Source organism: Somniosus microcephalus, chromosome 2, assembly GCF_052327205.1.
Source record: "Somniosus microcephalus isolate GS21.2 chromosome 2, FLI_Smic_1.0, whole genome shotgun sequence".
Lineage (NCBI taxonomy): Eukaryota > Metazoa > Chordata > Chondrichthyes > Squaliformes > Somniosidae > Somniosus > Somniosus microcephalus.
Window position 1 is genome coordinate 47,314,739 of NC_140988.1, and position 27,793 is coordinate 47,342,531.

General features: G+C 46.2%; 1 protein-coding gene across 1 annotated transcript in view; it reads right to left on the reverse strand.

The window, feature by feature from the left end:
* The window catches only part of intu (inturned planar cell polarity protein), a 191,922-nt gene extending 164,345 nt beyond the window's left edge, over positions 1 to 27,577 (reverse strand). Inside the window, exons 1-2 of the mRNA XM_086005287.1 lie at positions 27,538 to 27,577; positions 27,186 to 27,304 (exon numbers count right to left, since the gene is read on the reverse strand). Of these exons, the coding sequence (XP_085861413.1) occupies positions 27,186 to 27,304; positions 27,538 to 27,577 (159 nt within the window). The remainder of the gene's footprint in view (positions 1 to 27,185; positions 27,305 to 27,537) is intronic.
* Between the last annotated feature and the right edge of the window lie 216 nt (positions 27,578 to 27,793).

Consider the following 27,793-nt stretch of genomic DNA (forward strand, 5'->3'; position numbering starts at 1 on the left):
TCTCTCTTCCCTCCCCCCACCCCTCTCTCTTCCCTCCCCCCCACCCTCTTTCTCTTCCCTCCCCCCACCCTCTTTCTCTTCCCTCCCCCCACCCTCTTTCTCTTCCCTCCCCCCACCCTCTTTCTCTTCCCTACCCCCACCCTCTCTCTCTTCCCTCCCCCACCCTCTCTCTCTTCTCTCCCCACCCTCTCTCTCTTCCCTCTCCCACCCTCTCTCTCTTCCCTCTCCCTCCTTGCCCCTCTCCCTCCCTGCCCCTCTCCCTCTCTATGTCTCTGTCTCTCTGACGTCTGTTCCCCTCTGTCGCTCTCAGTTTTTCTTCTGCCGTGGTGCCCAATTTGCTACTCCAGGCCCCGCCGTCCGCCCGCTCTCCGGGGCAAGGTAAGAGCCGGGCTCCGGCCCCACACCGCCAGGGATCAGCACCCGAGGAACCCGCCCGCCGCCCAACGTGAACGAAGACCCTCCTTACCTGTCACGGAGTTGAAGTCTCCGAAAGCGGCGTGCGCCGGGCCTCTTCCCCCGCGCATTCAGGAGGCGCGGGAAGAGAGAGAGAGACAGACCGCGGGGGGGGGGGGGGGCGAGTTAGACGCCGCCGCGCACCTGCTCCGCGAGCTCCGTGCCGCCATCACCGCACCAGCCTTTACTAAGATGGCGGCGGGTAGCGGCGCTCGGCTGAGGCCCGCCCCTCCAGCCTTCACAAAGATGGCGGCGATCGGGGGCCGCTTGTTGACTGGGGCCAGGAGGTGCCTAGCTCGGGCGTGGGTGCAGAGGAGAGGCCGAGGCTTCGAGGCCTACCTGAAAAACGGGGAAAGGTAGGAAAATTAATGATTAGATAAAAGATTTAGAAAGTAGTTAACTTTTTTAAAAAACAATATATGTGTTTTAAAAGCAACGTTTTTTTGAAAGACGCAGAAAGCGGGAAAAAGAAAGGAAAAGTTTGGAATCAAGATGGCGGCGACTCACCTCGGTTCAGAACGATAAGGCCCGCCCACACACGCACCGATTGGTCGACCGTTAGGTCACCAAAGCGTAGGATTGGTCAATCGTCCCGTCACTCGACCATAGGAGGGCCCGGCCACACGCGCCAGGAACCCGGCGTACGATTGGTCGACCTCGAGGTCACTCTGTTGCTAATGAGCGGATAATGAGATGCTAATGAGCGGAATTTTGAACATTTTTCGGATACCGCGGGCACAATTTTCATCCGGCCGAAACGTAAATACGCTTACCACCGTTTCGGAAAGGTAAGCTTTCTTTCGACGTAACGCACGCATAGGTACGCTCTATAACTTTCGAGCGCATAGCCGGACAGACGCACACGTGAGGACAGACAGATAGACAGAAAGTATCCGTTTATATATATAGATTTTCTTACAACTACACAATTATTATGCAGTCAGTAGTGGGGGAGGGGGCAGGCTCTGGCCACAATCAGGAGAGAGCTATCCTGGTGCAAGGCAGGCCCAAGGTTTTCTTGAGGCCTGGAGGAGAACTCCGGCCCCTCCTGGCCCAACAGAAAACCTAAAATATAACTTTAAAAGTTACCTTCTGGGCCTCTCTAGCTCAGCCAACTGGCTCCCGACAGGTCTGATGACATAACAGACCCGATCTGCGTATTTAAAGTAGGACCCCACTTTCTTCCTGCCGGTGTCCTGCTTGCCTGCTCAAAAGAGCAGGTGAAAATCAAGATACGGCAGCGGGATCGGAATGGACAAGTGACTGGCCCTATTTTAACTGCCCTCGCCCGGTTTCTACCAGGCGAGGGCAGTTAAAATCAGAGCCTATAAAGCAAACCACGGTGAGAAATAGGATAGGTGTACACGAAAGTTACATAAAGATAAATTTTCTGAATTAGCACCAATCTTTGCTAATGTTCACCATGTAAGTGATGCTGCTGTTGAGATGCGCTGTGTGATTTCCCATGAAGTAACTGTCATCAAAAGCATTTTCTGAGGAAGAATTTTTAAAGAACTGCATTTCTAAAACTGCAGAAAGTGTGTGGTGGAAATTCAAGCACGTGCCAGAAGCCAGGGCTTATCCGAAATTGGGCCTCGGAATCAAATGTGGGATTGTTGCATTGCCGGAAAGTCCTCGGAGGTTGCCGGAGTGCTGGCTGGGAGCAGTCCGCAGTCATGTTGTGGAGCCGTGAGAGGCACTCTTTCCCCTACCATTTCTTCAGTGGCTTCCAGCGTTCCTTTAAGGACCTCCATTTAGGCTGCTGTGCTACTGGAAAACTACCTAGAGCTTGCACGGCGCATGCTCTACCTAATTTTTCACACATTTTGCAGAAGGATCCTGAAACAGGCACAGGGCCCTTCTTTGCATATTTAAATCGATCCACCGCTGATTTCAGGTGGCCGCCAGGGACGCCTTAAAAGTGAAGACAAATATGGCGGCAGCCAAGCCAACAGTGCAGAACTTCACGCCCAGAAATTGGTAAACATTGCACCCATTTTACATCCAAAAACTGGGCGAAACACATACCAATTTCTACCTCTGTGCCAAAATAACTTTGGCTGAATGTGGCCCAGGATGTCAGATCAGACCCACCATATAAAATTAGTTTGCTGCCCCTGATTTAGGAGGAATTTCTTTACACAGAGCATGGTGAGAATCTGGAACTCACTGCCAAAATGATAAAAGATTTAAACTAGTCAAATGTACAATTTTCTCAACATTTTCATTGGCATTATATTGTTTGCTTTCTTAACCCGTTTTGACTGGGTTAAGGGAAACTCTGTACGCTCCAGAACTCACTGAAGCAGATAGCATTAACACATTTAAACAGGAGGCTTGATGCATACATGAGGGATGAGGGAATAGAGGCAGGATGGGAAGAGGTAATCAGAATAAGAGGAAGCTTGTGTGGAGTATAAACACCAGCATCAGACCAGCTGGGTCGAATGGCCTCTTTCTGTACTGTAATGGCAAAACTTTGCAATTGCCTCACTGCTGGCTTGGAGCAAGTTGAGACAGTTATCTTTGGTCACTGATAGGTAGCTGTATCAAGACCTGCAGACGTGGTGTAAGATTCGCAAAATTTGAACATTGTCCTATAAGGGTCTATTTGGCAGAAAAGGCCTTGTTTTAAAGACTGTTTTAAAAGAAGCCCAGAAAAAGGGGCACACAAAATGGCCGCCAGACCCTGTGACCAGCTTTTTGGGACATTTTTAAATGGTTCCTGCAGTCCCCAGACAGCCTTTGTGGATTCAGCCCACAGTAAGTTCTGGAAGGCAGTTCCGGAGAAAACGAAGCCAGACAGAGCCCCATACATATAGGTTGGATGCAGATCCGATCAGATCGGCCTGTAGATAAAGGCCATCTAAATGTTTACCCAGACAAAGGGGAACAGATTCAAGTTCGAAGGAGAACATTAAAGACAATACAAGGTCTTTCCAGACTAGAGGTGGCAGTTACCGGCCATCCCGAAGATACTTTAAAAACAAAGACTACCCCACTGTGCTACAAGCCCGCCAAAAAGTTAAACAAAGACTAACCTTGATTTGGCAGGAGATAAGGGCCTCCATGGAAAAGTATAACTGGAGTCCCAGGGTAGCCATCGGTAGCTTGGAGCTTCGGTAGCTTTTGCAGCTTGCAGCTTTGCAGCTTTTTGGCAGCAGTGCAGGTCATTTCGAGAGATTGCTCGGGGGTCTGAGGAAAGCCTTTTCGGACTCAGAAGAAGACGAGGAGACCCGGGGTAGTCATTAGGAGATCATCGACAAAAACCCCGGGCCGTTGACGAAACAAGACGACAGTTGAAGAAAACGAAACGCCTTACAGAACGGGTAGCCACCAGCGTCGTGTGCAGGAGCACGGAGAAATCGAGGCTGTGACCACCATCGTTGTCTGCAGGAGCACCGAGAAGGCAGCCGGTGGGCGAAACAATGGACGACGAGTCCTGCTGAATTGAGGTGGCCGAGACGCCATTAGCCTGGGCAGCCCGCTGCACCTACAGCCCAACGACCACGTGACGACGGCAGGCCCGAGAGAAAGAGCATCAAGTAAAAGAACCCCAACCCAACCGCAGTTTGGATTGGTGAGCATGTTTCTGGTCCCTCGTAATCTAATCTAGCTAGGCTTAGGGGGTGGGCATTTTGGGGGTAATTAACAATGAGTTGTTGTCCCTCGATGTTCCGTGTGTTTCCCTATTTCAGGATGAACCTTGTAAAGTATAATATGCCTGTAGATATGTTGGTTTGTGCTGTTTTATGATTTGTTTTTCCCTCCCATGTACCTTATTGGCTTATATTTTAATTTTTCCTTTATGCAATAAAATTTCATTTCGTTTCATTAAACTTGGTCTATAGAGTATTCTCTGCATTGTAGTTCCTGCCTCAAAGTCCAGTGTATAGAACCTAAGGGGTGAGTGGGTCGAACCACTCGGTAAATTACTGTGCAAGAGAGCGAGGCCTCTAGAGCGAGAGAGAGAGAAACCTCAGCGATCGAAAACCCCTTACAGAGGTTAGCAGTATAATAACAGGTATCGACAGTGCAGCTCTAGTGTCTGTTGATTTCCCTAGGAAGTCTTCTTTCATCTACCTCAACCATGAAATACTGTATCTGGGTCGTATCAAAATCAAACATCCATCACCATTTTTACTTTGACTTGACGACTGCCATTGCTTTATGGTTCGCTGAGTTCCTGAGAAAGTTCATAGTGCAAGAGCTCTTCCTTCACCTTCCCTCTTTTCTCCCCATCGGTTCTTGTTCTGATGTTTTGTAAATTATTTATTTACAGTCAGCTTTCTGGTGACAGCAAGTAATAATCGGCTATTTATTTCAGGATGCGTTAAAAAAAAATTGGCTACTGTTATGACTAAATAAAAAAAACTGTCCAAGAAAAGAGAGGTTAAACTTAAAAACTGAAAAATAAAATTTCTATAAAAATCCTTTGAGAGCTCCATCGCATATGGAGTTTCCCTTAAACCCAGTCAAAACGGGTTAAGAAAACAAACAATGCAATCCCAATGAAAATGTTGAGAAAATTGTACATTTGACTAGTTTAAATCTTTTATAATAATTTTAGTTTAGTCCCCTTATTGAGGTTCTTGAAGATTTAGTATAAAGTGCAAAGGCTGGAAAAATCACAGGGTGATAAAATCAGCTGAAAAATAAGCCTACTCATCTGATATTCTAATCCTGTTCACATGGTCCTCACCTACTGTATCGGCAAGGATCATAAGAAACCCATGTTATAACTAATTAAAAACTGATTTACCCACTACCTGTATTGAGAAAGGATCTGGGACTTCTTCAAAGAAACTTGCGTAATGAGGAAAATATTCTCTGTTCTGAGGTGTGAGCAAGCTGCCTGGACCAGAAATATATGTATGGCAACCCCATTACCTGTAGTTCATTTGGAAACCACACATCCAACTCACTGCAATGAGAAGGAACTCCACGATGCCTGGAGCTCATGTGTTGATTCACCTGAAACTCTGGAAACAGATTGATATGCACGGGTTAATCATGGATAACCAGCACAGATTTGGTAAAGGCAAATTGTGTTTTTAAAAAAATACTCTACTACATTTGTCAAAGTGACCAATTGGATAAAGTAGGTGATATTGTGTCTCACAAGAGACGTGTTAGAAAAATTCAGGTGTATGGTACAAGAGGAAATGTAGCTGTATTGACAGAAAAATTGATTGATGGACAGGAAACAGGAGTTAGGATAAATGGGTGCTGCTTGAAATGGAGAAATGATTGGAAATGGTGTACCCAAGGGTTAGTGTTGGGTCCACTTTTGTTCTCATACATATGAGATGATTTGGACTTGGGCATTGTGTGCACAATATCAAAATTTGCTCATGATACTGAAATATTTTAAGGTCCTCCCCTGTTTTTGTAAGACAGAAAGGTTCATGGAATAGACAGACAAGTGGCAGATACAATTTAATGTGGCTAAGTGTGAGACAGTAGGGTAGCAATGAGACCTCATTGCACCCGTTTTACAGGTGTAAAACAGGCACCGGGCACAATTTCGGGGACCAACGTCCTGCACCCAAAGGAGGCTTGAAAAATGTCCAACCCGAAAGTGGGTCAGGCCATTTTTTCAGGCGTCCCTGGTAACCACCAAAAACATGTGTTATGCATCTCATTTACATATGTAAGCAGTCTAACACTTGTTTTAGGCCCCTTTGCCAAAATTGGTCATTGATGAGTGGGGAAGACCTGCTCATGATTCTTCAACAGCTGCTGTGACCTAAGCAGCAGCTGCCAACAAAAGGAAAGTTTTTTTTTTAATTGGAATTCCTGTGGAGCCAGGAGCAAGAGAGGTTCTCCCGGCTCCACAGCCCTCCTCAGGCCATAGCCAGCCTGTAGTCGGCCCCCTTTGTTTCTCCCCCCCCCCCCCCCGCCTCCCCCAAACCCGAGACTTACCTAAAGGCCACTACCAGCACTTCTCCAGTTGGGCAAGCTGCCTGTGGAGGCGCGATTAGGCCCAAGGACCATTTTCTTGCAATCCTCAGGCCTCCATCCTCAGGTGCAGGGATTGTTCCCAGCGATCACTTTATACCCTAAATGAATTTTTAGGACAATATGGAGGGAAAAAGCAGGGAATGGGAGTGTACACTTAATGGAAAGACACCGAAAAGTATCGATGAACAGAGAGACCTAGGGGTTCAAATACACAATTCCCTGAAAGTGCAAATGTAGGTAAATAAAAGCAAAATAAGAGGCTAACAGCATTTGGGTTTTATAAATAAAAGTATAGAGTTCAAGATAAAGAAGTAATGATATATTTATATAAAACATTGGTTAGTCCACAGCTAAAACAGTGCAATTTTAGACACTAAAGAACAGATACTAAAGCCACAAAGAGCATATAGTGTAGATTCACCAGGATAATGCCAGGGTGGGAAACTATAGTTATGCATGATGAGAGTTAACAGGACTATTTCCAGTGAAACAGAGAAGGATAAGAGATTTAGTAGGGTTTTGAGAAGAGTGAAAAAGGAACAAAGTGATTATCTGCACGAACATTTTTGAGTCCTTCTGCGCACGGTCAGCCTGTCCCTTTTGGCGCGTGCAGACCCCCATCCCTTTCTGCGCATACGCGCTGTCACCGAGGCAGCACATGCGCAGCACCCCACAGTTACGTCTGCAGGTCAGGAACTTGTTGGAGGGAGGTGGTCAGGAACTCTGGCGGGGTGTGGAGGGGGGGGTTAGAGGAGGTCAGGAACTTGGAAGGGGGAAGAATATCAGAAACTTGGGGGGAGGTCAGGAACTTGTTTGCGGGTGGGAGAAGGTCTTAACCCGCGAGGGCGAGCACTGCCTGTTCCAAGTGACCTCTGTTCTGTCTGGAGTAGGCAGTCAGAATGGCTCAAATTACACTTTGCAAACTGACTACGTAGGCTGGGAGGGTCTAATAACACATTCTAGAGAAACTGCTGGGTGTGTCTTGTCCTCCAAGGGGACCAATCAGCAATCAGGACTCGTCATCCAAGAGGACCAATCATAGATTTGCGAATAAACACATCCAAAAAGGAAAGACTATTTCCTCTCGTTGGGGAATCAGTGACGGTTGGTTTTCAATTCACTATGGTCATTAGGAGAGTGAGGAGAGAAGATAGGAGAGTGAGGAGAGAAGATAGGAGAAATTTCTTTACGCAGAGGGCTTCTGGAGCATGCACTGCTTTGCCACAGGGACAAGTTGAGGCAAAGGTATTGCACCTTTGAAGAGAAAATTTAATAAATATTTGAAGCAGAGGAAGATAGAGATGGCAAAGGGGCAGTGTGATTAGATTTTGATTGCATTTGGAAAGAGCTGGCATCGTCATGATTGGTTAAATGGCTTCCTCATTTACACTAAAGTTCTATGGCGGCAAAGTGATACCACCCTTCAGAGATCAAGAATCACAGTCAAATAATTTTACGGAGCTCTCTTCTGCAACAGAGATAGCTGGCACACATAAAACAATAAATCAAGGTGTATTTAGCCACAACTGCATGGATGCTAGGCAGGGTCTTTGTGGGAAATTACAATGTTCTGGATGACTCTCTTACACAGTCACTGGGACTTAATTCTGCTCTTCTCCACAGCGGCCTTAGATTACTCATGACTAGGTACCACAGCTCTCCCTGCTCCACTATCTGGTACGCAAAAAGATAGTACTTCCAGGAGGAAGAGAAAGAAAAGAGTAAAGAAATTCTATTTACATAGTGCTTTTCCTACTTCCTCAGGATACCCCAAAGTGGTTCACAGCCAATGAATGATTTAAGTGTAGTCACTGTTGCATCTGGTTTGTGCACAGCAAGGTCCTAGTTAATCTGTATTGATGATGTTGGCCAAAAAATGATGTTGAACAGGATAATGGGAGAACTCCTTGCTTATTTGAGAATAGTGTCATGGGATATTTTACATCCAGGGTTTCATTCATCCGAAGGACAGCATCTCTGATAACGTAGCATTCCCTCAGTACTGCACTGAAGTGTCAGCCTAAATTATATGCGCAAGTGGGGCTTGAACCTACGATCTTCTGACTTGAGAAGCAAGTGCTACCACTCAGATAAACTGATGCTTGCCCAGCTGTACCAAGAGTACCAAACAGTGTGCTGTCAATTTTCAGTTAGATTCAATACAAAAAGAATCTGAATCACATTTGGGGAACAATCTACAATCTTCTCAGCCCCCAAAAGCAAGACACACTCCACTGATATTTACAACTATGGCCAGAAATTAATTTTTAGACTAATAATGCTTTAGGATCCTCTGTAAACTGTGAGCACTGTAGATTTCTCCAAACTCCCTTCTGATATGTTGTGGTTCTCTCTCTCTTTAATTTTTAACCATACAATTGACTACTAAATCAATCATTGCCCATGAACCTCAGTAGTAAGTTGTGAATCCTGGCCAAGCATTTGCAGCAACACAGCTCTTGACCAAAGCTCTTGTCTGCAAAGTGAATGGGAATGTTCAGTTATGAAAAGTGAGTTTGGTACATTATGCATCAGCGAGTACAGAACAAAACTATTGTATGATCATACTGCTAAGATTCCTAAAAATAAGAAAAGAATCCAGTAGAATGCAAAGCTGACAATATAGAGTTTATTCCAATTTCTAGTGAATGTTGGTAGTTTGTAGATATTCACTTGCTGCCATTTAAATTATTAATTACAGCTCTCCTCCCATAGTGAACATCTGGTGTTGGGTCTTATTCACTGAACTGTACATTTCAAGGCAGCTGCTCCTATTCAGCTGGAAGTTATATATTCAAATCACTCCAATTATAAACTGTATAACAGATAAGATCAAATTACAAAGATCATTTAGTGGTAATTAATATAAATGTTGAAAAATTGGACTCAAGAATCATACAGTGAAGAGTCTCTCGCTTGAACAGATTTACTATCCGATTAATGTGAAACATTTGACTTATTTCCATTCTCCTAAATCGGCTAGATTCGTTTCTCAAAAATGCAGAAAAATGGGCTAGAAAGCACATTACAATATGTTCCATGAATACATTTGTAAGTTAATTGTAGTTTTAAATCCAATCAATGTATTTTATGTGATGCAATTGAAGCCTGAGTACAGTAAGCATAACCTATATTGGAAAAAAAGAAATCGAATTGACAGAAAACACATGACGATTATACAATGTACAAGAGTAGTGGATGTTCTGCAATGCAGGGGCCATATTCATTAAAATGTATCACGAAGCAATCGGCGATGTGTGAAATGAGGAAGGCTCCTGTCAGGTATATTATATAACTTACTGTAAAATGGTATTTCTGTGATTGGGCACAGTTAGACAAAGATGTTTTAACTTAAAAGGAAAGTGTATCCATCTGAATTGCCATCTATTTCTGGTGCTGCACTGGTAACTCTCCAATACCTCATCCAAGCTATGAGAAAGTTCTAGGGAGGATTAAATGCTATTACATCATAAATTTCCACTTCAATTTTATTCTACACAAATATCTGTTGCCAGGTTGACTTTACTAGCAGTTTTTTTAAATGGTTTAAAGTACGTCCAACAAGGGGCACTGAAAAATGAAATGTATTGATTACACTTTAATTTTTGCTGGCTCCATCCCGCTGTACAAAATGAACTTACCTTAATGGGGCCTATTAAGCCCGCCCAGCATGTTACCCAGCCCAATTAGATGGAACGGGTCTGGTGACGTCACTCATGACGCGTTTTGAGCCGGGACCATGGCCACATTAAGTTTAAGTTTAATCTAACATAGTGGGTGCTGAATCTTTACTGTACAATAAAATAAAAGTTATGAGTGACAAAGAAATATTTAAATAAAATTAAGTAATATGACTCCATCTACAAATACGATCCAGAACATAAGTAAAAAGGTACAGTAATTGGGAAGTTCTTGGTGCTTTAGTCACAAATCGATAGACTTTGTATCAGTAACTAGTACAAACAAAAGATGTGTTTGTATAGGCAATACATAAAATTAAGCAGATTTTTAAATGTAATTGTAAAGGGGTGGATTTACAATCTTATGCAAGTTCAGCGGAAGAGCTGCGGAAACCCTGACATACAGTGCAAGTGGTGCTTACAATGTGTTTCTGGGATTTCTGCAGCTCTTCTGTTGAAGTTAACAATGGACAAGTGAGAGAACCTCCACAGAAATTCACCCTAAAGTCTCAGACAGAAAAATTAAATTAGTCATATTAAGGGGCTAAAAGCAAACTGAACCAGTGGAATGAGTGATGAGAATGAAATTGTTATAGTTGATGACTTGATTTAAACTGTAACTGGACAATCACAGTATACTGTGAGAAAAACCTGGCCAGAAACAACACAAAAATGTATTCAAATGGTATATGTCATTTTTTATAATGCAGATCAATTCACTGCAATTACTGTTGAGTTGGAAGGCAACAGCAGAGAATGGCCAGTGAAAAATTTACTTTTCAAGTAGAACAGAATCTCCATCAATCTGTTAGCTGATTTAATCAACATGTTTTTATTTTGGTTTGTTTTCCATGCTGTCAAGTAATCAGCTGGAGCAATGGCCACGGAACTCACAACTCAGGTTGACAGATGTAGTTCCCGAGCTGCGTGAATCCCGTGGCCATGCAGGGAAATTAAAAAGTAGGGGGAGAAAGACTCTTAAGTGCCTGTAAAGTACCTCATAATGATTTCAATTGGGTCCCCCGCCACTGCAGGTTGGGTCGGCGTCACGCTGACAGATGCGCATGTGGGAAAGGCATGTGGGAGCGAGTCGATAGCGGGTTCCTGACCCGGTCAAAAAAAAACTTTCCCACCCGACCCGCCACTGATCGCTCCCACTACCACCACGGAAAATTCAGTCCAGTGTCTCAATATTAAAGTGTTGGGGCTAAAAGGATATGCTGTGTATGATCAGAGGGCAGAAAACTATGCCAGTAGGTTTGGCTGGCAAAGTCATGGCAACAGCATTGGACAATTGTACTCACTGTACACACTACACAGGTGAGCTATCCTTATGGTCTGGCAGCTGGTCTAAATTAGCCTCATGGTTCATGCTGAAAATATTATACTACAATTATGGTAAATAACAAAACTATACACAGTGAAACCTGTAAATTATGGACACCTAAGGGACTTACATCAGCTGTCTTTTTTTTGCAGATATCCTTATTTTCAAAATGGTCATTGTATGTACTGAAAACTTTCCCAATAATCTTGAAGAACCAGCTGAGATTATGATCAGCACCCTGCAACAATGCTAATAACTTAAGTTTAGAAGTAGATATAACAAAACTGGCGTGCCAAGTTCAGTGGAACCTGTTGCTAACAACACACTCAGACCACTGACAACCGTACCGTATGGGGTCAGGTGCGTGCGCATCTTCTGGTGTGCGTTATCAACACGCTTGTTTTTGGAAACAGGGACAGCAGCTGCAGGGGTGATTCAAACCCAGATACCAGCATGGACAAACAAAAATCCAGCAATAATACATTGGTCATCACGATCTTCTGACTCAGCTACAGTTTGTACTTTGAACATTTTAAAGTGTGATGTCAGGCAGTGTTCCATGTTTTAAGTTGTAAAAGGTCTTGGTGCTTTGAAAGCTGACTGTCGTTTGTAATTTGCGAGTGTCCATGGTTTCAGAGTGGCTCTTGTATATTTTACAATGCACGTTACTTGGGTCTCTCAATAAAGTGTCCATTTTTTTTTGGGAGTGTTCTTTTATACAAGTTTCACTGTACTATGAAAATTGATCTATTGTCTACACACAACTGTGTAATTTAAAGACTGCCCATAAAACTTGTTCATAATTCTGTTTAAATAAAATGGAAGGACACCACAACTACTTCCTGTTAAGTTGGTATAGATGTTTACAACTTAACAGTTTTTTTCTTTCTAAATAGATTTGGAAAAAGGATATACAGTACAGTGAAATCACCTTAGAGGTAAAATTCACTTAAATCATGGATGTATGCATCTTACCAGTGAGGATGCATGTCCCTTCACATGTTGTGACTGATTGATTTATCAAAATAAATCGTAAACCTGGTATGGCAATAAAGCATTGGTACGCCACTTAAATGAACTATGAGGTAGTTCTTATCCTTTAATTCACCACATATAGTTTTCAATCTCAGTGGTGCCATCAGAGGAAGTAGAGTGTTGAAGATGTGCGCTTCCTTATTGCAGAGAGGGGGACAATTTACCGGTTTTGGTGGTGTTGGTTTAGGGATAAATGTTCGCCATCTGAACATGCAGATAGAACCTCAGCTTAATGTCTCATGTGAAAAATCAGCCTAATTTATGTGCTCAAGCCTTGGAGTTGGGCTTGAACCCACAAGCTTCTGATTCAATGCAAGAGTGCTGCCACTGAGTCCTGTTCACTCTTACAATACGAAGATGTTGATAAATTCCACTTGTGTTCTTTGCAAATGCTGGGAACTTATATTGTGAAATTGTGGAACTGCATGATTTACGATCCAACAAAATGAATGGATGGAAAAATTGCTGGCTGGTGAACAATTTTGTGATAAACGCTTCCGGCAATTGATGGGTAGTTTTATGTTGTAGATCTACAAGTACATGGCTTTATACTAATAGCTTTTAAAATTAAATGAAAGCTGGGGATTAAATGGCACCTCGGTATTTTTTTATTCATTCACAGGATATGGACGACGTCGGCAAGGCTAGCATTTATTGCCCATCTCTAATTGCCCTAGAGAAGGTGGTGGTGAGCCATCTTATTGAATGCAACTGATTGGCTTGCTATAAGCACTATGCTACTGTACCCCCAGTGTTTTATACAGGTTCATCATAATTTCCATGCTTTTGTATTCTATACCTCTATTCATGAAACCCAGGATCCTGTCAGCATTTTTAACTGCTTTCTCAACCTGCCCTGCCACCTTTAACAATTTGTGTACATATAGCCCATGGTTTCTCCGTTCTTGCACTCCCTTTAGGATTGTACCCATTAGCTTATATTTCCTCTCCTCATTCTTTCTATCAAAATGTATCACTTCGCACTTTTCTGCGTTAAATTTTATCTGCCATGTGTCCGCCCATTCTACCAGCCTGTCTATGTCCTCTTGAAGTCTATCACTATCCTCCTCACTGTTCACTATACATCCAAGTTTTGCATCATCTGCAAATTTTGAAATTGTGCCCAGTACACCCACATCCAAGTCATTAATAGATATCAAGAAAAGCAGCGGTCCTAGAACCGACTCCTGGGAAACACTACTGTATACCTTCATCCAGTCCGAAAACCAACCGTTTACCACTACTCTGTTTCCTGTCAGTTAACCAATTTCGTATCCATGATGCCACTGTCCCTTTTATTCCATGGGCTTAAACTTTGCTGGCAAGCCTATTATGGCACTTTGTCAAACGCCTTTTGGAAATCCATGTACACTATGCCACCCACATTGCCCTCATCAACCCTCTCTGTTACCTTTCAAAAAACTCGATCAAGTTGGTTAAACACTATTTGCCTTCAACAAATCCGTGCTGACTTTCCTTAATTAATCCACACTTGTCCAAGTGACTGTTAATTTTGTCCGATTATTGTTTCTAAAAGCTTCCCCACTACCGAGGTTAAACTGACTGGCTTGTAGATGCTGGGTTTATCTTTACACCCTTTTTTGAACAAGGGTGTAACATTTGCAATTCTCCAGTCCTCTCGCACCACCCCCATTTTGAAGGAGGATTGGAAGATTATGGCCAGTACCTCCGCAATTTCTTCCTTCACTTCCCTCAGCGTCTTAGGATGCATCCCATCGGGTCCTGGTGACTTATCTACTTTTAAGTACAGCCAGCCTTTCTAGTACCTCCTCTATCAATTTTTATCCCATCCAGTATCTCCTCTTTCACTTTGTCTATGGCAGCATCTTCTTCCTTGAAGACAGATGCAAAGTACTCATTTAGCACCTCAGCCATACCCTCTGCCTCCATGCGTAGGTCTCCTTTTTTGGTCCCTAAATTGACCCCACCCCTCCTTTTACTACCCATTTACTATTTATATGCCTATCGAAGACTTTTGGATTACCTTTTATGTTAGCTGCCATTCTATTCTCATTACCCTCTCTTTGCCCCTCATTTTCCTTTTCATTTCTCCTCTGAACTTTCTATATTTAGCCTGATTCTCAGATGTATTCTCAACCTGACATTGGTCATACACACTCTTTTTCTGCTTCATCTTACTCTCTATCTCTTTCGTCATCCAGGGAGATCTGACTTTAGTTGCACTGCTTTGCCTCTAGTGGGAATGTTCCTTGACTGTACCTGAACTATTTCCTCTTTAGAGGCAGCCCATTGTTCCATTACAGTTTTGCCTGCCAATCTTTGATTCCAATTTACCTGGGCCAGATCCGTTCTCATCCCACTGAAATTGGCCTTCCTCCAATGAAGTATTTTTACTCTAGATTGCCCCCTGTCCTTTTCCATAACTAATTTAAACATAATGATACTATGATCACTATTCCCTAAATAGTCACTTGACTCACCTCATTCCCCAAAACCAGATCCAGAAATGCCTCCTTCCTCGTTGGGCCAGAAACATACTGATCAAGAAAGTTCTCCTGAATACACTTCAGAAATTCTTCCCCCTCTCTGCCCTTTACATTACTATCCCAGTCTAGATTAGGATAGTTGAAGTCCCTCATTATCACTACTCTATAGTTCTTGCATCTCTCTGTAATGTCTCTGCAAATTTGCTCCTCCATATTTTTCCCCACTAGTTGGTGGCCTGTAGAATACACCTAGTAGTGTAATGGCACTTCTATTATTTCTTAACTCTAGCCATATAGATTCTGTCTTTGACCCCTCCAGGACATCCTCGCCCTCCAGCACTGTAACATTCTCCTTAACCAATAATGCCACACCACCTCCTATCTTTCATGAATACCTTATATCCAGGAATATTTAATACCCAATTCTGCCCTTTTTTAAGCCAGGTCTCTGTTATTGCCACGACATCATATTCCCACGTGGCTATTTGCACCTGCAGCTTGCCAACCTGGTTTACTATGCTTCATGCATTCACATATACATTGTAAACCTATCTTAGACCATCCTGTGTTCTCGCTTAGTCTGACCCCACCTAATACCTTATTTGCTTGTCCTGTTCACTTAGGTCCCAGATGCCCTGTTTCCCATTATCAGCTTGCACTTTCAACAACTTGCCACACAAAAAAATTTAAAACCTAAACGTGCAAGGGCAAATCTAACCAGTGGCAGATGCCATTAGATGCCCTGGCACAGCAAAGTCTGGGCCATTAACTTAAAGAAGTGACCAGAAGAAAAGGAAATAAATTCAGACATGACTGCTATTCAGCTGATCATATTTAGTGTTTCAATCCAAAAATGTAAAATACACAAAGGACAAATGAGTTGACTGTGCAGTATCGTGTGATTTCTATTGGATTTTATTTTCATTTGAGTGTTGATTTTTAATACACGCCATCCTTAATAAGAACATAAGTAGTAGGAGCAGGAGTAGGCCATACGGCCCCTCGGGCCTGCTCCGCCATTCAATAGGATCATGGCTGATCCGAATCTAGGCTCACGTCCACTTCCCTGCCCTCTCCCCGTAACCCCTAATTCCCTTATCTGCTAGGAAACTGTCTATCTCCATTTTAAATTTATTTAATGTTGCAGCTTCCACAGCTCTCTCTGGTAGCAAATTCCATAGATTTACTACCCTCTGAGTGAAGAAGTTTCTCCTCATCTCAGTTTTGTAAGGGCAGCCCCTTATTCTTAGATTATGCCCCCTAGTTCTAGTCTCACCCGTCAGTGGAAACATCCTCCCCGCATCCACCCGATCAAGCCCCCTCACAATCTTATATGTTTCGATAAGATCGCCTCTCATTCTTCTGAACTCCAATGAGTAGAGGCCCAACCTACTCAACCTTTCCTCATACGTCAACCCCCTCATCTCCGGAATCAACCGAGTGAACCTTCTCTGAACCGCCTCGAGAGCAAGTATATCTTTTCTTAAATATGGAAACCAAAACTGCACGCAGTATTCCAGGTGTGGCCTCGCCAATACCCTGTATAACTGCAGCAAGACTTCCCTGTTTTTATACTCCATCCCCCTTGCAATAAAAGCCAAGATTCCATTGGCCTTCCTGATCACCTGCATACTAACTTTTTGTGTTTCATGCACCAGGACCCCCAGATCCCTTTGTACTGTAGCACTTTGCAGTTTCTCTCCATTTAGATAATAACTTGCTCTTTGATTTTTTTTGCCAAAGTACATAACCTCACACTTTCCAACATTATATTGCATCTGCCAAATCTCTGCCCACTCACTTAGCCTGTCTATGTCCTTTTGCAGGTTTTTTATGTCATCCTCACTCATTGCTTTCCCTCCCATCTTTGTATCGTCGGCAAACTTGGATATGTTGCACTCGGTCCCTTCCTTCAAATCGTTAATATAGATTGTAAAGAGTTGGGGTCCCAGCACTGACCCCTGCGGAACACCACTAGTTACTGATTGCCAGCCCGAGAATGAACCATTTATCCCAACTCTTCTATTTAATGGTCCTTGGGAAATTAGCATTTTTCACATTAACATAGACACATGCTTTAATGAGTGTCCAGCAATACCATTAAATTCAACAGAAGCATAATTATGACTATAAAATACGGTATTGCAAAAAGGCTGGGATGAACACAGAAAACAAACAAATGAAACATTCTTAAAATGTGGTATTGTAGGAACGGAGGTTCCTATCAAAACACTGAGTTCGACTCAAATAATTAATTGAATGAACTTTAAATGAAAACAAACAAGTTTAAGCTGGAAACTGCTAGGACACATCAATAACAGGTCTATTCGCTGAGGACTCCACGAGCACTGAACCCCAGATCAGGAGAGTGACGTTATGACGTCATCACGTTCTTCCCGCCGTTGGGGCATCACGTGACTAACGGCATGACGTCATCACGTGCTGTAAAGGTAACTGGCATTGTACAGTCAAACAGTGTAATTAAAGGTACAGGCACAGACATAACTACATTGCTATTAAAGGAATTATGTACAACCGCTACGAGTCCTTTGGTGGCTCCACCACATGCGCCCCCCCCAGAACTGTCTTTAACAGAAAAGGTGAGGCGCGGAGGAGGCCTGATGAGCCTGTCCGATCGACTTCGATACCCCGGCAGAGGAAGCTGACGACTGGTGGACGTGTTGGCAGACGGTGACGGCTGAGCAGGCGCGGCGAGCGCAGGCGGGATGTCAGGCGGCTTTGGTTGATCAGGTGCGGAGGCCACGGGGGGTCGGCCACGTTTGGGTGGTTGAGCGACTACGACAGGGTGACCCAGGTCCAGGTGAGCCGTCTTCAAACGGTCCACTGAGATGTGATCCGGTTTCCCTCCGATGTCGACCAAAAAGGATTTGCCACCCGGTTCGATGACGCGGAAAGGACCAGTGTAAGGAGGCTTGAGCAGATCCCGGTAAGCGTCGTGTCGGATGAATACATACTCCGCAGTCTTTGTAATGTATGTACCTTTAAGGGGGGGAACTGCTTTCTACAGCTCATGTATACTGTAGTACCGGCAGTGACCACACCTGTATATAATGCTGAGTAGTAATCTGTTGTTTCAGTTGCAGTTTGAACCACGTTGAGTAAACACCTGTTGTACAGTTCTCTGCAGTCCTTTTCTTATTATTACACGGACGTAACAGTGGCGACGAGCAAGTTCGAACCTACCTGCAACTCTGCATCACCACCCAGAGATTCGCTCCTGGAGAACAGTGGAAGGTCGAGTCCAGAAGCACGGGCGTCGACCACGGGCAACCGCCCAGTCATCCAGCGGAGATTTGAGCATTGCAGGGGAGGTTGTCGAGAGCCAGGCTTGGCTTTCCAGTCACGGTGGTCCAGCGAAACGGGCTGGCAGCAGGTACTGCGCAGACCCTTCCCGGACAGCGACGGGCTAGAGCCCGACCGAGCGGCACAGAAAAAGGCCGAGCAGCGTCGACGGGGGAGAAAGGGCAGAGCGCACAGGGCGCAGCCGGTGTTCAGGGCCGAGCAGCGTCAACGGGGGGGGGGGGGGGGGGGGGGGGGGGGGAAAAGAGGCGAGAGAGAGCAGAGCGCAGCCGGTGGTCAAGGGCCGAGCAGCGTCAACGGGGGAGAGAGGCACGCAGGAAAACGCGAGGCGCTGCCATTGCCACGAGGACCGCAGAGAGCGGCGTTGGCAGCAGCGCAGGAGCAGCGCACAAAACCCACAGGGCGTCGCCATTTGCCATGAGGACCGCCGAGAGCGGCGTTGGCAGCAGCGCGGGAGACGCCATTTTAAGCCGCAGCGGGAAAGAAAGGAAAGCGCGGGAGACGCCTTTTAAGCCAGTCTAACCACACCCAAAAATGCCAAAGAGTGGCAGTATCACAGCGTTCGACAATGAAGTCGAAGATTGGACGACATATGTCGAACGCATAGAAGTATACTGCAAGGCAAATGAAGTGCCAGATGACAAGAAAGCGCTGGTATTGTTGAATTCAATGGGTGCAAAAACGTATGGCTTACTACGAAACCTAGTAACCCCAGAGAAGCCAGTAGAAAAGGATTTTGAAAACAGTGTCAATCCTACAGGCCCACTTAAACCTCAATCCTACAGGCCCACTTAAACCCCACACCGCTGCTGATAGCAGAAAGATTTAAGATTCACAAAAGGAACCAGCATAAAGATGAAAGTAATGCTGAGTATTTAACGGAACTGCGCAAGCTATCGAAACACTGCCAGTTTGGAACGGGACTAGCAGATACTTTAAGGGACAAGTTTGTGTGTGGGCTTCAAAGTGAAGGAACCCAGAAACGGCTTCTATCAGAAAAGGATCTTACGCTGGACAAGGCTTTCAGCATTGCAGTATCACACGAAGCAGCAGCACCAGGCGCTGCAGAGATACAACGGAGACCGCAAGAATATGGCACAAATGAAATGTCATACGGAACAGTGAAGTGCTATCGCTGCGGCAGAACAACACACGACCATAATGATTGCTGGTTCAAGGACAAGGTGTGCAGACAGTGTGGAAAAGTATGACACATAGTAAGAGTCTGCCGGTCGGGAAAGAAAACCAGCAGCAAGAAATCTCCACAGGAGAAGTACAAGAAGGTACATAAGGTAACAGAGAGTAGTTCAGACGAACAGAAGAGTGATACAGACTCCGGAAGCAAGGAGCTGGGTTGTCTGAAACTACATAATGTGATCAAAACGGAGGATCACCAAACTATCTGGGTCACGCTCAAGATAGCAGGAGTCCAAGTGAAAATGGAATTGGACACAGGATCAGCCCTAACAGTCAAAAACCGAAGGGACTACAAGTGGCTATTCTCACATATACCCTTGAGAGATACAAAGATTATCTTGAAGACGTACACGGGGCAAAAAGTCTACCCCAAAGGAAAAATAAGGGTGAACGTTATATGTAACGGCAAGAAAACACCAAAAATGGACCTATATGTATTGCCAGATGGAGGACCACCACTACTAGGGCGTGAATGGATCCGGAAGATACAGCTAGATTGGCATTCCATACAAGCACTGACTGTAGATGCCAAAAAGGATGACGTCACACCTGGACGACTGTCAAAAATGCTGACGCACAAGAAGTGTTCCAGCAGGGACTCGGAACACTAAAAGGCATAACAGCGACGATCAAAATAGAGGAAAATGCAAGCCCAAAGTTTTTTAAGGCCAGACCGGTACCTTATGCGATCCGCCCAGCCGTCGAAGCAGAGCTGGAAGGTTTGGAACGTTCAGGAGTACTGTCCAAAGTGGATTGGAGCGAGTGGGCTACACCCATCGTTCCTGTAATGAAGAGGTCGTTGAGTAATACGCCTGGGGAACCAAAGAAGGTTCGCATCTGTGGGGACTTTAAGGTGACAGTGAACCCAGTCCTTCACACTGTACAATATCCGCTTCCGCGGATTGAAGATATTTTCGCCTCGCTATCTGGAGGGAAACGCTTCACTAAGATTGATCTGGCCCAGGCGTACCTGCAAATGGAGGTAGAAGAAGCCGCGAAACAGTACCTCACGATCAACACTCAAAGGTCTCTACCAATACAACTGGCTGGTGTTCGGGGTAGCATCAGCTCCGGCTATTTGGCAAAGGGCAATGGAACAAGTCCTGCAAGGGATTCCAGGGGCCCAGTGTTATTTGGAAGACATCCTGGTCACGGGCGAAAATGACAGTGATCACCTCGCCAACCTGGAGCAGGTGCTCACTAGATTGAAGGAATATGGGCTCCGAGCTAATCGCCACAAATGCGAGTTTTTCCAGAAGCAGATCTCGTATTGTGGCCACGTTATTGATAAAGTGGGGTTACATAAGTCCCCTGAAAAGATTGAGGCAGTAGTCAAGGCTCCAGCACCGGAAAATGTGTCACAACTGAGGTCGTTCCTCGGGCTGGTGAACCACTACCATAAGTTCTTGCCGAATTTGTCTACCGTACTACACCCACTGAACACCCTACTGCAAACGGGGGTACAATGGAAGTGGAGTGACGAATGAAAACGAGTTTTCCAGAAGAGCAAAGCATTGATCACATCAAAAGAGGTTTTGGCTCATTTCAACCCAGCACTACCAATTCGGTTGGCGTGTGATGCATCACCCTATGGCATTGGAGCGGTGCTGTCGCACAAATTCCCGGATGGCTCGGAGAGGCCAGTAGCCTTTGCGTCTCGGTCACTAACCTCAGCCGAGCGTAACTACGCCCAGATTGACAGGGAGGCCCTCAGCCTAGTGTGGGGAGTGAAAAAGTTCAATCACTATCTGCACGGGCAGAAGTTCACCTTGCTGACTGACCACCAACCACTTGTCTCCATCTTTAATCCAAAGAAGGGCGTTCCGGTGATGACTGCGCAAATTCTACAACGATGGTCCCTTTTTCTAGGGGCGCACCAATATGAAATAGAGTATAAGGGCACGAAACAGCATGGAAACGCTGATGGGCTATCACGCCTGCCACTGCCTACTGCGGAGGAAGCACTAGAAGTGGATCCTGTCGAAATATTTCATTCGACTATAATTGAATGCTTGCCAGTAACTGACGCTGGTACAGAGAAGGAGACCCGAAATGACCCGACACTGTCTCGGGTATATGATTTGACGGTGAAGGGATGGCCAGCACATGGCGACTCACTGTTGCCAGCATTCTCATCCAGAAGAGAACAGCTGTCAGTATGCCAGGGGACCTTGATGTGTGGATCCCGAGTGGTAATTCCACCCAAGTTAAGGGAGAGAGTGCTCAATGAGCTTCACAAAGGTCATCTGGGAGGGGTGAAAATGAAAAGTCTTGCTAGGGCTTATGTGTGGTGGCCAGGGATCGATCAGCAAATCGAGGACCTGACAAAGAGCTGCTCAGGATGCCAGAAGGTCCAAAATGCACCACCACATGCCCCTCTACACCCATGGGAGTGGCCCTCATCTCCATGGCAACAGGTGCATATTGATTTTGCTGGTCCATTCATGGACTCAATGTTTTTAATAGCCGTGGATGCGCACTCGAAATGGCCTGAGGTGATCAAAATGTCCTCCACCACCACGGAGAAAACTATTGCAGTCCTACGGACCATTTTTGCCAGGAACGGCTTGCCAGAGCAGATTTGCTCTGATAACGGACCACAGTTTGTGTCTGAAGAGTTTCGAAGATTTATGAAAAGGAATGGGGTAAGGCATTACACATCCGCCCCGTATCATCCAGCCACAAATGGATTGGCTGAGAGGTTCGTACAAACCTTTAAGAAGGCAATAAAGGCTATGTACAATGACAACATCCCACTGCAGCATAAGGTGGACAATTTCCTGTTAGCCTACAGAAATGTGACGCATGCAGTCACCAACCAGGCCCCGGCCATGATGTTCTTTAACCGAAGGCTGAGATCACGTCTGGATTTGCTCAGACCAAATGTACGAAGAGATGTTGAGAGTAAGCAATTCCAGCACATCAATGAGAAGCCGACAAGGAGCTTCGATGTAGGGCAACCAGTCTTGGCCCGCGACTACCGAACAAAGAAATGGCAACCAGGAACGATATGCACATGGCAGGGGCCACTAATGTACACAGTGGACGTTGGGGAGAGCATCGTGAGACGCCATGCTGACCAGATCCTAGAGTCACAGGAACGAGTCAACCCCATGCCTCGCCCATACGTACCTGATGAACCCGACGTACAGGGAGCATCTACCCCCGAAACAGTAGCATCGGAAGCTGATGAACCAACCGACGACAGGGGGCCAGAATCGCCTCCGCACCAAGAGCAAGACACTCGGGAAAGGCGCTATCCAGAAAGGATCAGGAAGCCTCCCCAAAGACTGAATTTATAAATAGACTATTTTCAGCTAATGTTGCATGTTAAAAGTGTTAATTGTAATTAGTTTGATATTTAATTGTTAAATGAGTGTTATGGTACTGTTAATCTAAAAGGGGAGGAATTGTAATGTATGTACCTTTAAGGGGGCAACTACTTTCTACAGCTCATGTATACTGTAGTACCGGCAGTGACCACACCTGTATATAACGCGGAGTAGTAATCTGTTGTTTCAGTTGCAGTTTGAACCACGTTGAGTAAACACCTGTTGTACCGTTCTCTGCAGTTCTTTTCTTATTAGTACACGGACATAACAGTCTTCAGTCCCGATGGCACGTAAGAGGTCTGCAAACCGTGATTGGACGTAGGGATCGGGGCAAAGCATCTGGCCGCTTCTTGGTGGCGAACGAGTTGCCGGGAGACGGACCATGGCTCTGTGGGCGAAGGGAGGAAATCTCCTGGTACCCTGAGCGGCTGTCCATAGACGAGTTCAGCTGAAGACGATTGTAGATCATCTTTGGGCGCCGTACGGAGACCCAACAGGACCCATGGGAGTCTGTCCACCCATCCTGCGCCTGGAAGACTGGCCCTCAGAGAGGCTTTAAGCGACCTGTGGAATCGCTCGCAAAGGCCGTTTGCCTGAGGATGGTACGCAGTGGTGCGATGACGCTTGGTACCGAGCCCCTGAGCCACAACATTCCAAAGATCTGAGGAAAACTGCGGTCCGCAGTCAGAGGAAATGTCCGCCGGTACTCCGAAACGGGCGACCCAACAGGCGATGAAAGCTCTAGTGACGTCTACCGACGTGGTGGAAACCAAAGGAATTGCCTCTGGCCACCTAGTGGTGCGGTCCACTATGGTAAGGAGATGCGTATAACCCTGAGAAGGTGGAAGCGGCCCCACGAGGTCTACATGCACGTGGTCGAAACGACGCTCCGGAACAGTGAACGCAGCTACTGGAGCCTTGACATGACGCTGGACTTTGGCCTTCTGGCATACGACGCAGGTATTAGCCCAGTCACGGACATCGATGTGCATCCCCTTCCAGACGAACTTGGCTGACATAAGCCGTTGCGAAGCTTTCATCCCTGGGTGGGACAACCCGTGTATGGCATCAAAAACCTTCCGGCGCCATTTGACTGGCACTATGGGACGAGGGACTCCCCTGGAAACGTCGCAAAAGAGCGTGGCACCTGCGTCCTGGAAGACGACGTCGGTCGCTTGGAAGCTGGAGGGAACGGTTTGATATGATTGGACCTCCGAATCCGAAACCTGATCTTTCGCCATGAGGGCGTAGTCGATCCCCAGGTGCACCGCGTGGACCGTCACACGGGAGAGGCAATCTGCCACCAGGTTGTCCTTACCAGACACATGTTGAATGTCCGTAGTAAATTCGGAAATGAACGTCAAGTGACGTTGTTGACGAGCGGACCAGGGTTCAGTGGTCTTGGCCATGGTGAATGTAAGGGGTTTATGGTCGACAAAAGCCATGAAGGGGTGCCCCTCCAATAAAAACCGGAAATGGCGAATGGCGAGGAAAAGGGCCAGTAGTTCCCTGTCAAAGGTGCTGTACTTTTTCTCATTTGTTCGTAATTGACGGCTGAAAAACGCCAGCGGTTGCCACGTGCCGTTGACCCACTGTTCTTGCACCGCACCAATGGCGTAGTCTGACGCGTCGGTGGCAAGGGCAATGGTAGTACCTGGAAGTGGGTGCGCCAGCATGGTTGCGTTGGCCAAAGCGTTCTTGGTGTCGCTGAACGCCTGGATCATTTCAGCTGTCCAGCTGATTGGGTCTTTACCAGACTTGCCCTTGAGGGCCCCGAACAAGGGTTGCAACGAGTTGAGCCGCCTTGGGGACGAAACGGTGGTAGAAGTTAACCATCCCCAGGAACTCCTGCAAGGCCTTGACTGTCGACGGCCGCGGGAAAGAAGTAACCGCCTCAACCTTCGTCGCCAAAGGGACGGCGCCGTCCGATGTTATGCGGTATCCCAGGAAGTCGATTTGTTGTAGGCCGAACTGGCACTTGGCCGGGTTGATGATTAACCCGTGCTGGCTGAGGCGCGTAAAGAGGGAAGCAAATGGGAGATGTGCTCCTCCTTGCTGGCACTGGCGATGAGTATGTCGTCCAGGTAGACGAAAAGGAAACGCAGGTCCCGTAGAACGGAGTCCATCAGACGCTGGAACGCCTGTGCTGCGTTCTTTAAGCCAAACGGCATCCGCAGGAACTCAGAGGCCAAAAGGGGTGATGACCGCGGTTTTCGGAACGTCTTGTGGGTGCACTGGAACCTGGTGATATCCACGGACGAGGTCGACTTTAGAGAAGATAGTATTTCCCGCCAAGTGGGCAGAGAAGTCCTGAATATGCGGGATCGGGTACTGATCCGGAGTGGTGGAGTCATTGAGGCGTCGGTAGTCACCGCAAGGCCGCCAGCCGCCGCCTGGTTTCAGCAGATGTGTAGAGGCGAAGACCAGGGACTGTTCGATCGCCTAATGATGCCGAGCCGCTCCATTGTGGCGAACTCCGCCTTCGCAGCTGCAAGCTTGCCGGGTTCGAGCCTTCTAGCCCGTGCATAAACCGGGGAGCCAGTAGTGGTGATGTGATGTTCAACACCATGTTTCGTCGCTGAAGAGGAGAAGGTGGGCCTCGTCAGCTCCGGAAACTCCCCGAGAAGCCGCGTGAAATCATCTGGAGGAGGAAAAGCACAGGCAATGGAACGGGCCACGGAGGTACCGTGGAAGCACGGGATCGAGTGGAAGGTGGCCGCGTTGATCAGCCGGCGGTGTCGGACATCGACTAGCAGGCTGTTGGCACACAGAAAATCTGCCCTAGGATAGGTTGCGAGACTGTAGCTGTGACGAAATCCCAAAAGAAGCGCTGACCGCCGAAACAGACTTCGACCTGCCGGTTTCGGAACATTCGAATAGCTGCGCCATTAGCCGCTATGAGGGAAAAACCGAGGTTCCCAGTCTGCGTGTCGAGCTTCGACGCAGGTAGAATGCTACACTGCGCCCCGGCGTCACAAAGAAAACGGTGGCCCGAGAGGGAATCGGTGATATAGAGGAGTTTCCCCGTAGAACCGACAGCCATCGCCACCGCGGGACGCCCGTTAGATTTGGTCATCCGTTGCCAGGGATGCCGCCTGCGCCTTCTTGGTTTTTTTTGGGCGAAAAACTGCAGGGGGAACGGCAGCATCGTGCTTTCGCGCCAAAACGGGTGTGGTAGGAGCACCAGCCCGCTGTAGAAGAAGCCGGGACCGCGTCTGTGGGGGGTGGGCGCCTCGTGGCCGCACAACACTGCTGGGTAACCGTGAAAATCTTATCGGCTTCGGCCGCAAGCTTGGCGCAGTCAGTAATGTCGGAGCTGGCCAGGGCAGCCTGAACCTGTTCAGGCAGTTGGTAGAGGAAAAGCTCCCGGAAGAGAAAACATTCCGGTTCAGCACCCAAGAGCGTGAGCATTTGGCTCATGAGCTCGGACGGTTTGGAATCCCCGAGGCCGGGCAGCGTGATGAGCCGGTGAGCACGCTCTGACTTTGATAGCCTGAAAACCTGAAGCAACCGCGCCTTAATTGCATCATACTTGCTGTCAGTAGGAGAACTACCGATGAGGCTGATGATCCGAGATGCAGTTGCGCTGTCGAGGGCGGAGACCACGTAATAATAACGGGTCTGATCCACATTGGTGTTCCGGATGGCGAACTGGGCTTCAGCCTGGATGAACCAGGTGTCTGGTTGTTGCTCCCAGAACTGTGGCAGTTTCAGCGTGACGGCGTTCGTGTCCATGTCGAATCTTCCGCGAAAATCGTTCGTAGAAGTCGGGGTCACCAATGTAGGAACGGAGGTTCCTATCAAAAGACTGAGTTCAACTCAGATAATTAAATTATTGAACTTTAATGAAAACAAACGAGTTTAAACTGGAAACTGCTAGGACACATCAATAACAGGTCTATTCGCTCTGAGGGCTCCACGAGCACTGAACCCCAGGTCAGGAGAGTGACATCATGACGTCATCACGTTCTTCCTGCCGTTGGGGCATCACGTGACTAACAGCATGACGTCATCACGTGCTGTAAAGGTAACTGGCATTGTACAGTCAGTGTAATTAAAGGTGCAGGCACAGACAGTAACTACATTGCTGTTAAAGGAATTATGTACAACCTTTGGTGGCTCCGTCACAGTATCACAATTATAAAATGTCATGGGGTAAATTTGTGTCTTCACTGCATGGGTGGGAATCTGGCTGAGTGGATCGTCCACCGTATTTTCATTCCAATCATTTAAATGGAATGAAAAACAGACAGGTTCCATAACGGGTGGGTGGGCGGTCCACTTCACGTCGAAGACAAAAATTTACCCCAATGTGTTGTTGACACCAGTCAACAGGAATAATGCAAAATAGTTTCCTTGACAGAGAGCACTGTTTCAATATTAACAATTATATGGTTCATAAACATACCTGCATTGGACCTGGAATACACGATAAAACCCGCTCAATGTTCTCAGTGGTCACTTCCACATCATTCACTGCAATTAGAGCATCACCTGATAGGCAGAAGTTCAATATTAGTACTTGTACTATTTTAACAATTTAGAGAAATTCACAGTCAAATAAGTATATACTATTTTAATCCTCAACTATTTTGACAAACAGTTACTAATAGACCTCCTTATTTTAGGGTTACACAAAAACATAAATCACCTGGGAACAACTGACCAAAGGGTATCAATCTAGAATCAATACAGAGGCTAGTAAAGGACACAAAAGTAGTTAATTAATAGCTTTCCCTTGGAGATAGTTGTGTCCTTACTTGCGCTTAACAATGTGAATATATTTTGCAATCTGGCCATTATTCTACCATGCAGGGGAGATTCTAATCAGACACCCCCAATCTTTTTATAGCCCAGAGAAAGGCAGGAATGGAACATAGCAACAGGAGTAGGCCATTCAGCTCTGCGAGTCTGTTCCGCCTTTCAATTAGATCATAGCTGATCTGTATCGTAACTCCATCTACCTGCCTTGGTTCCATATCCCTTAATACCCTTAACTAACATTTATTAATCTCA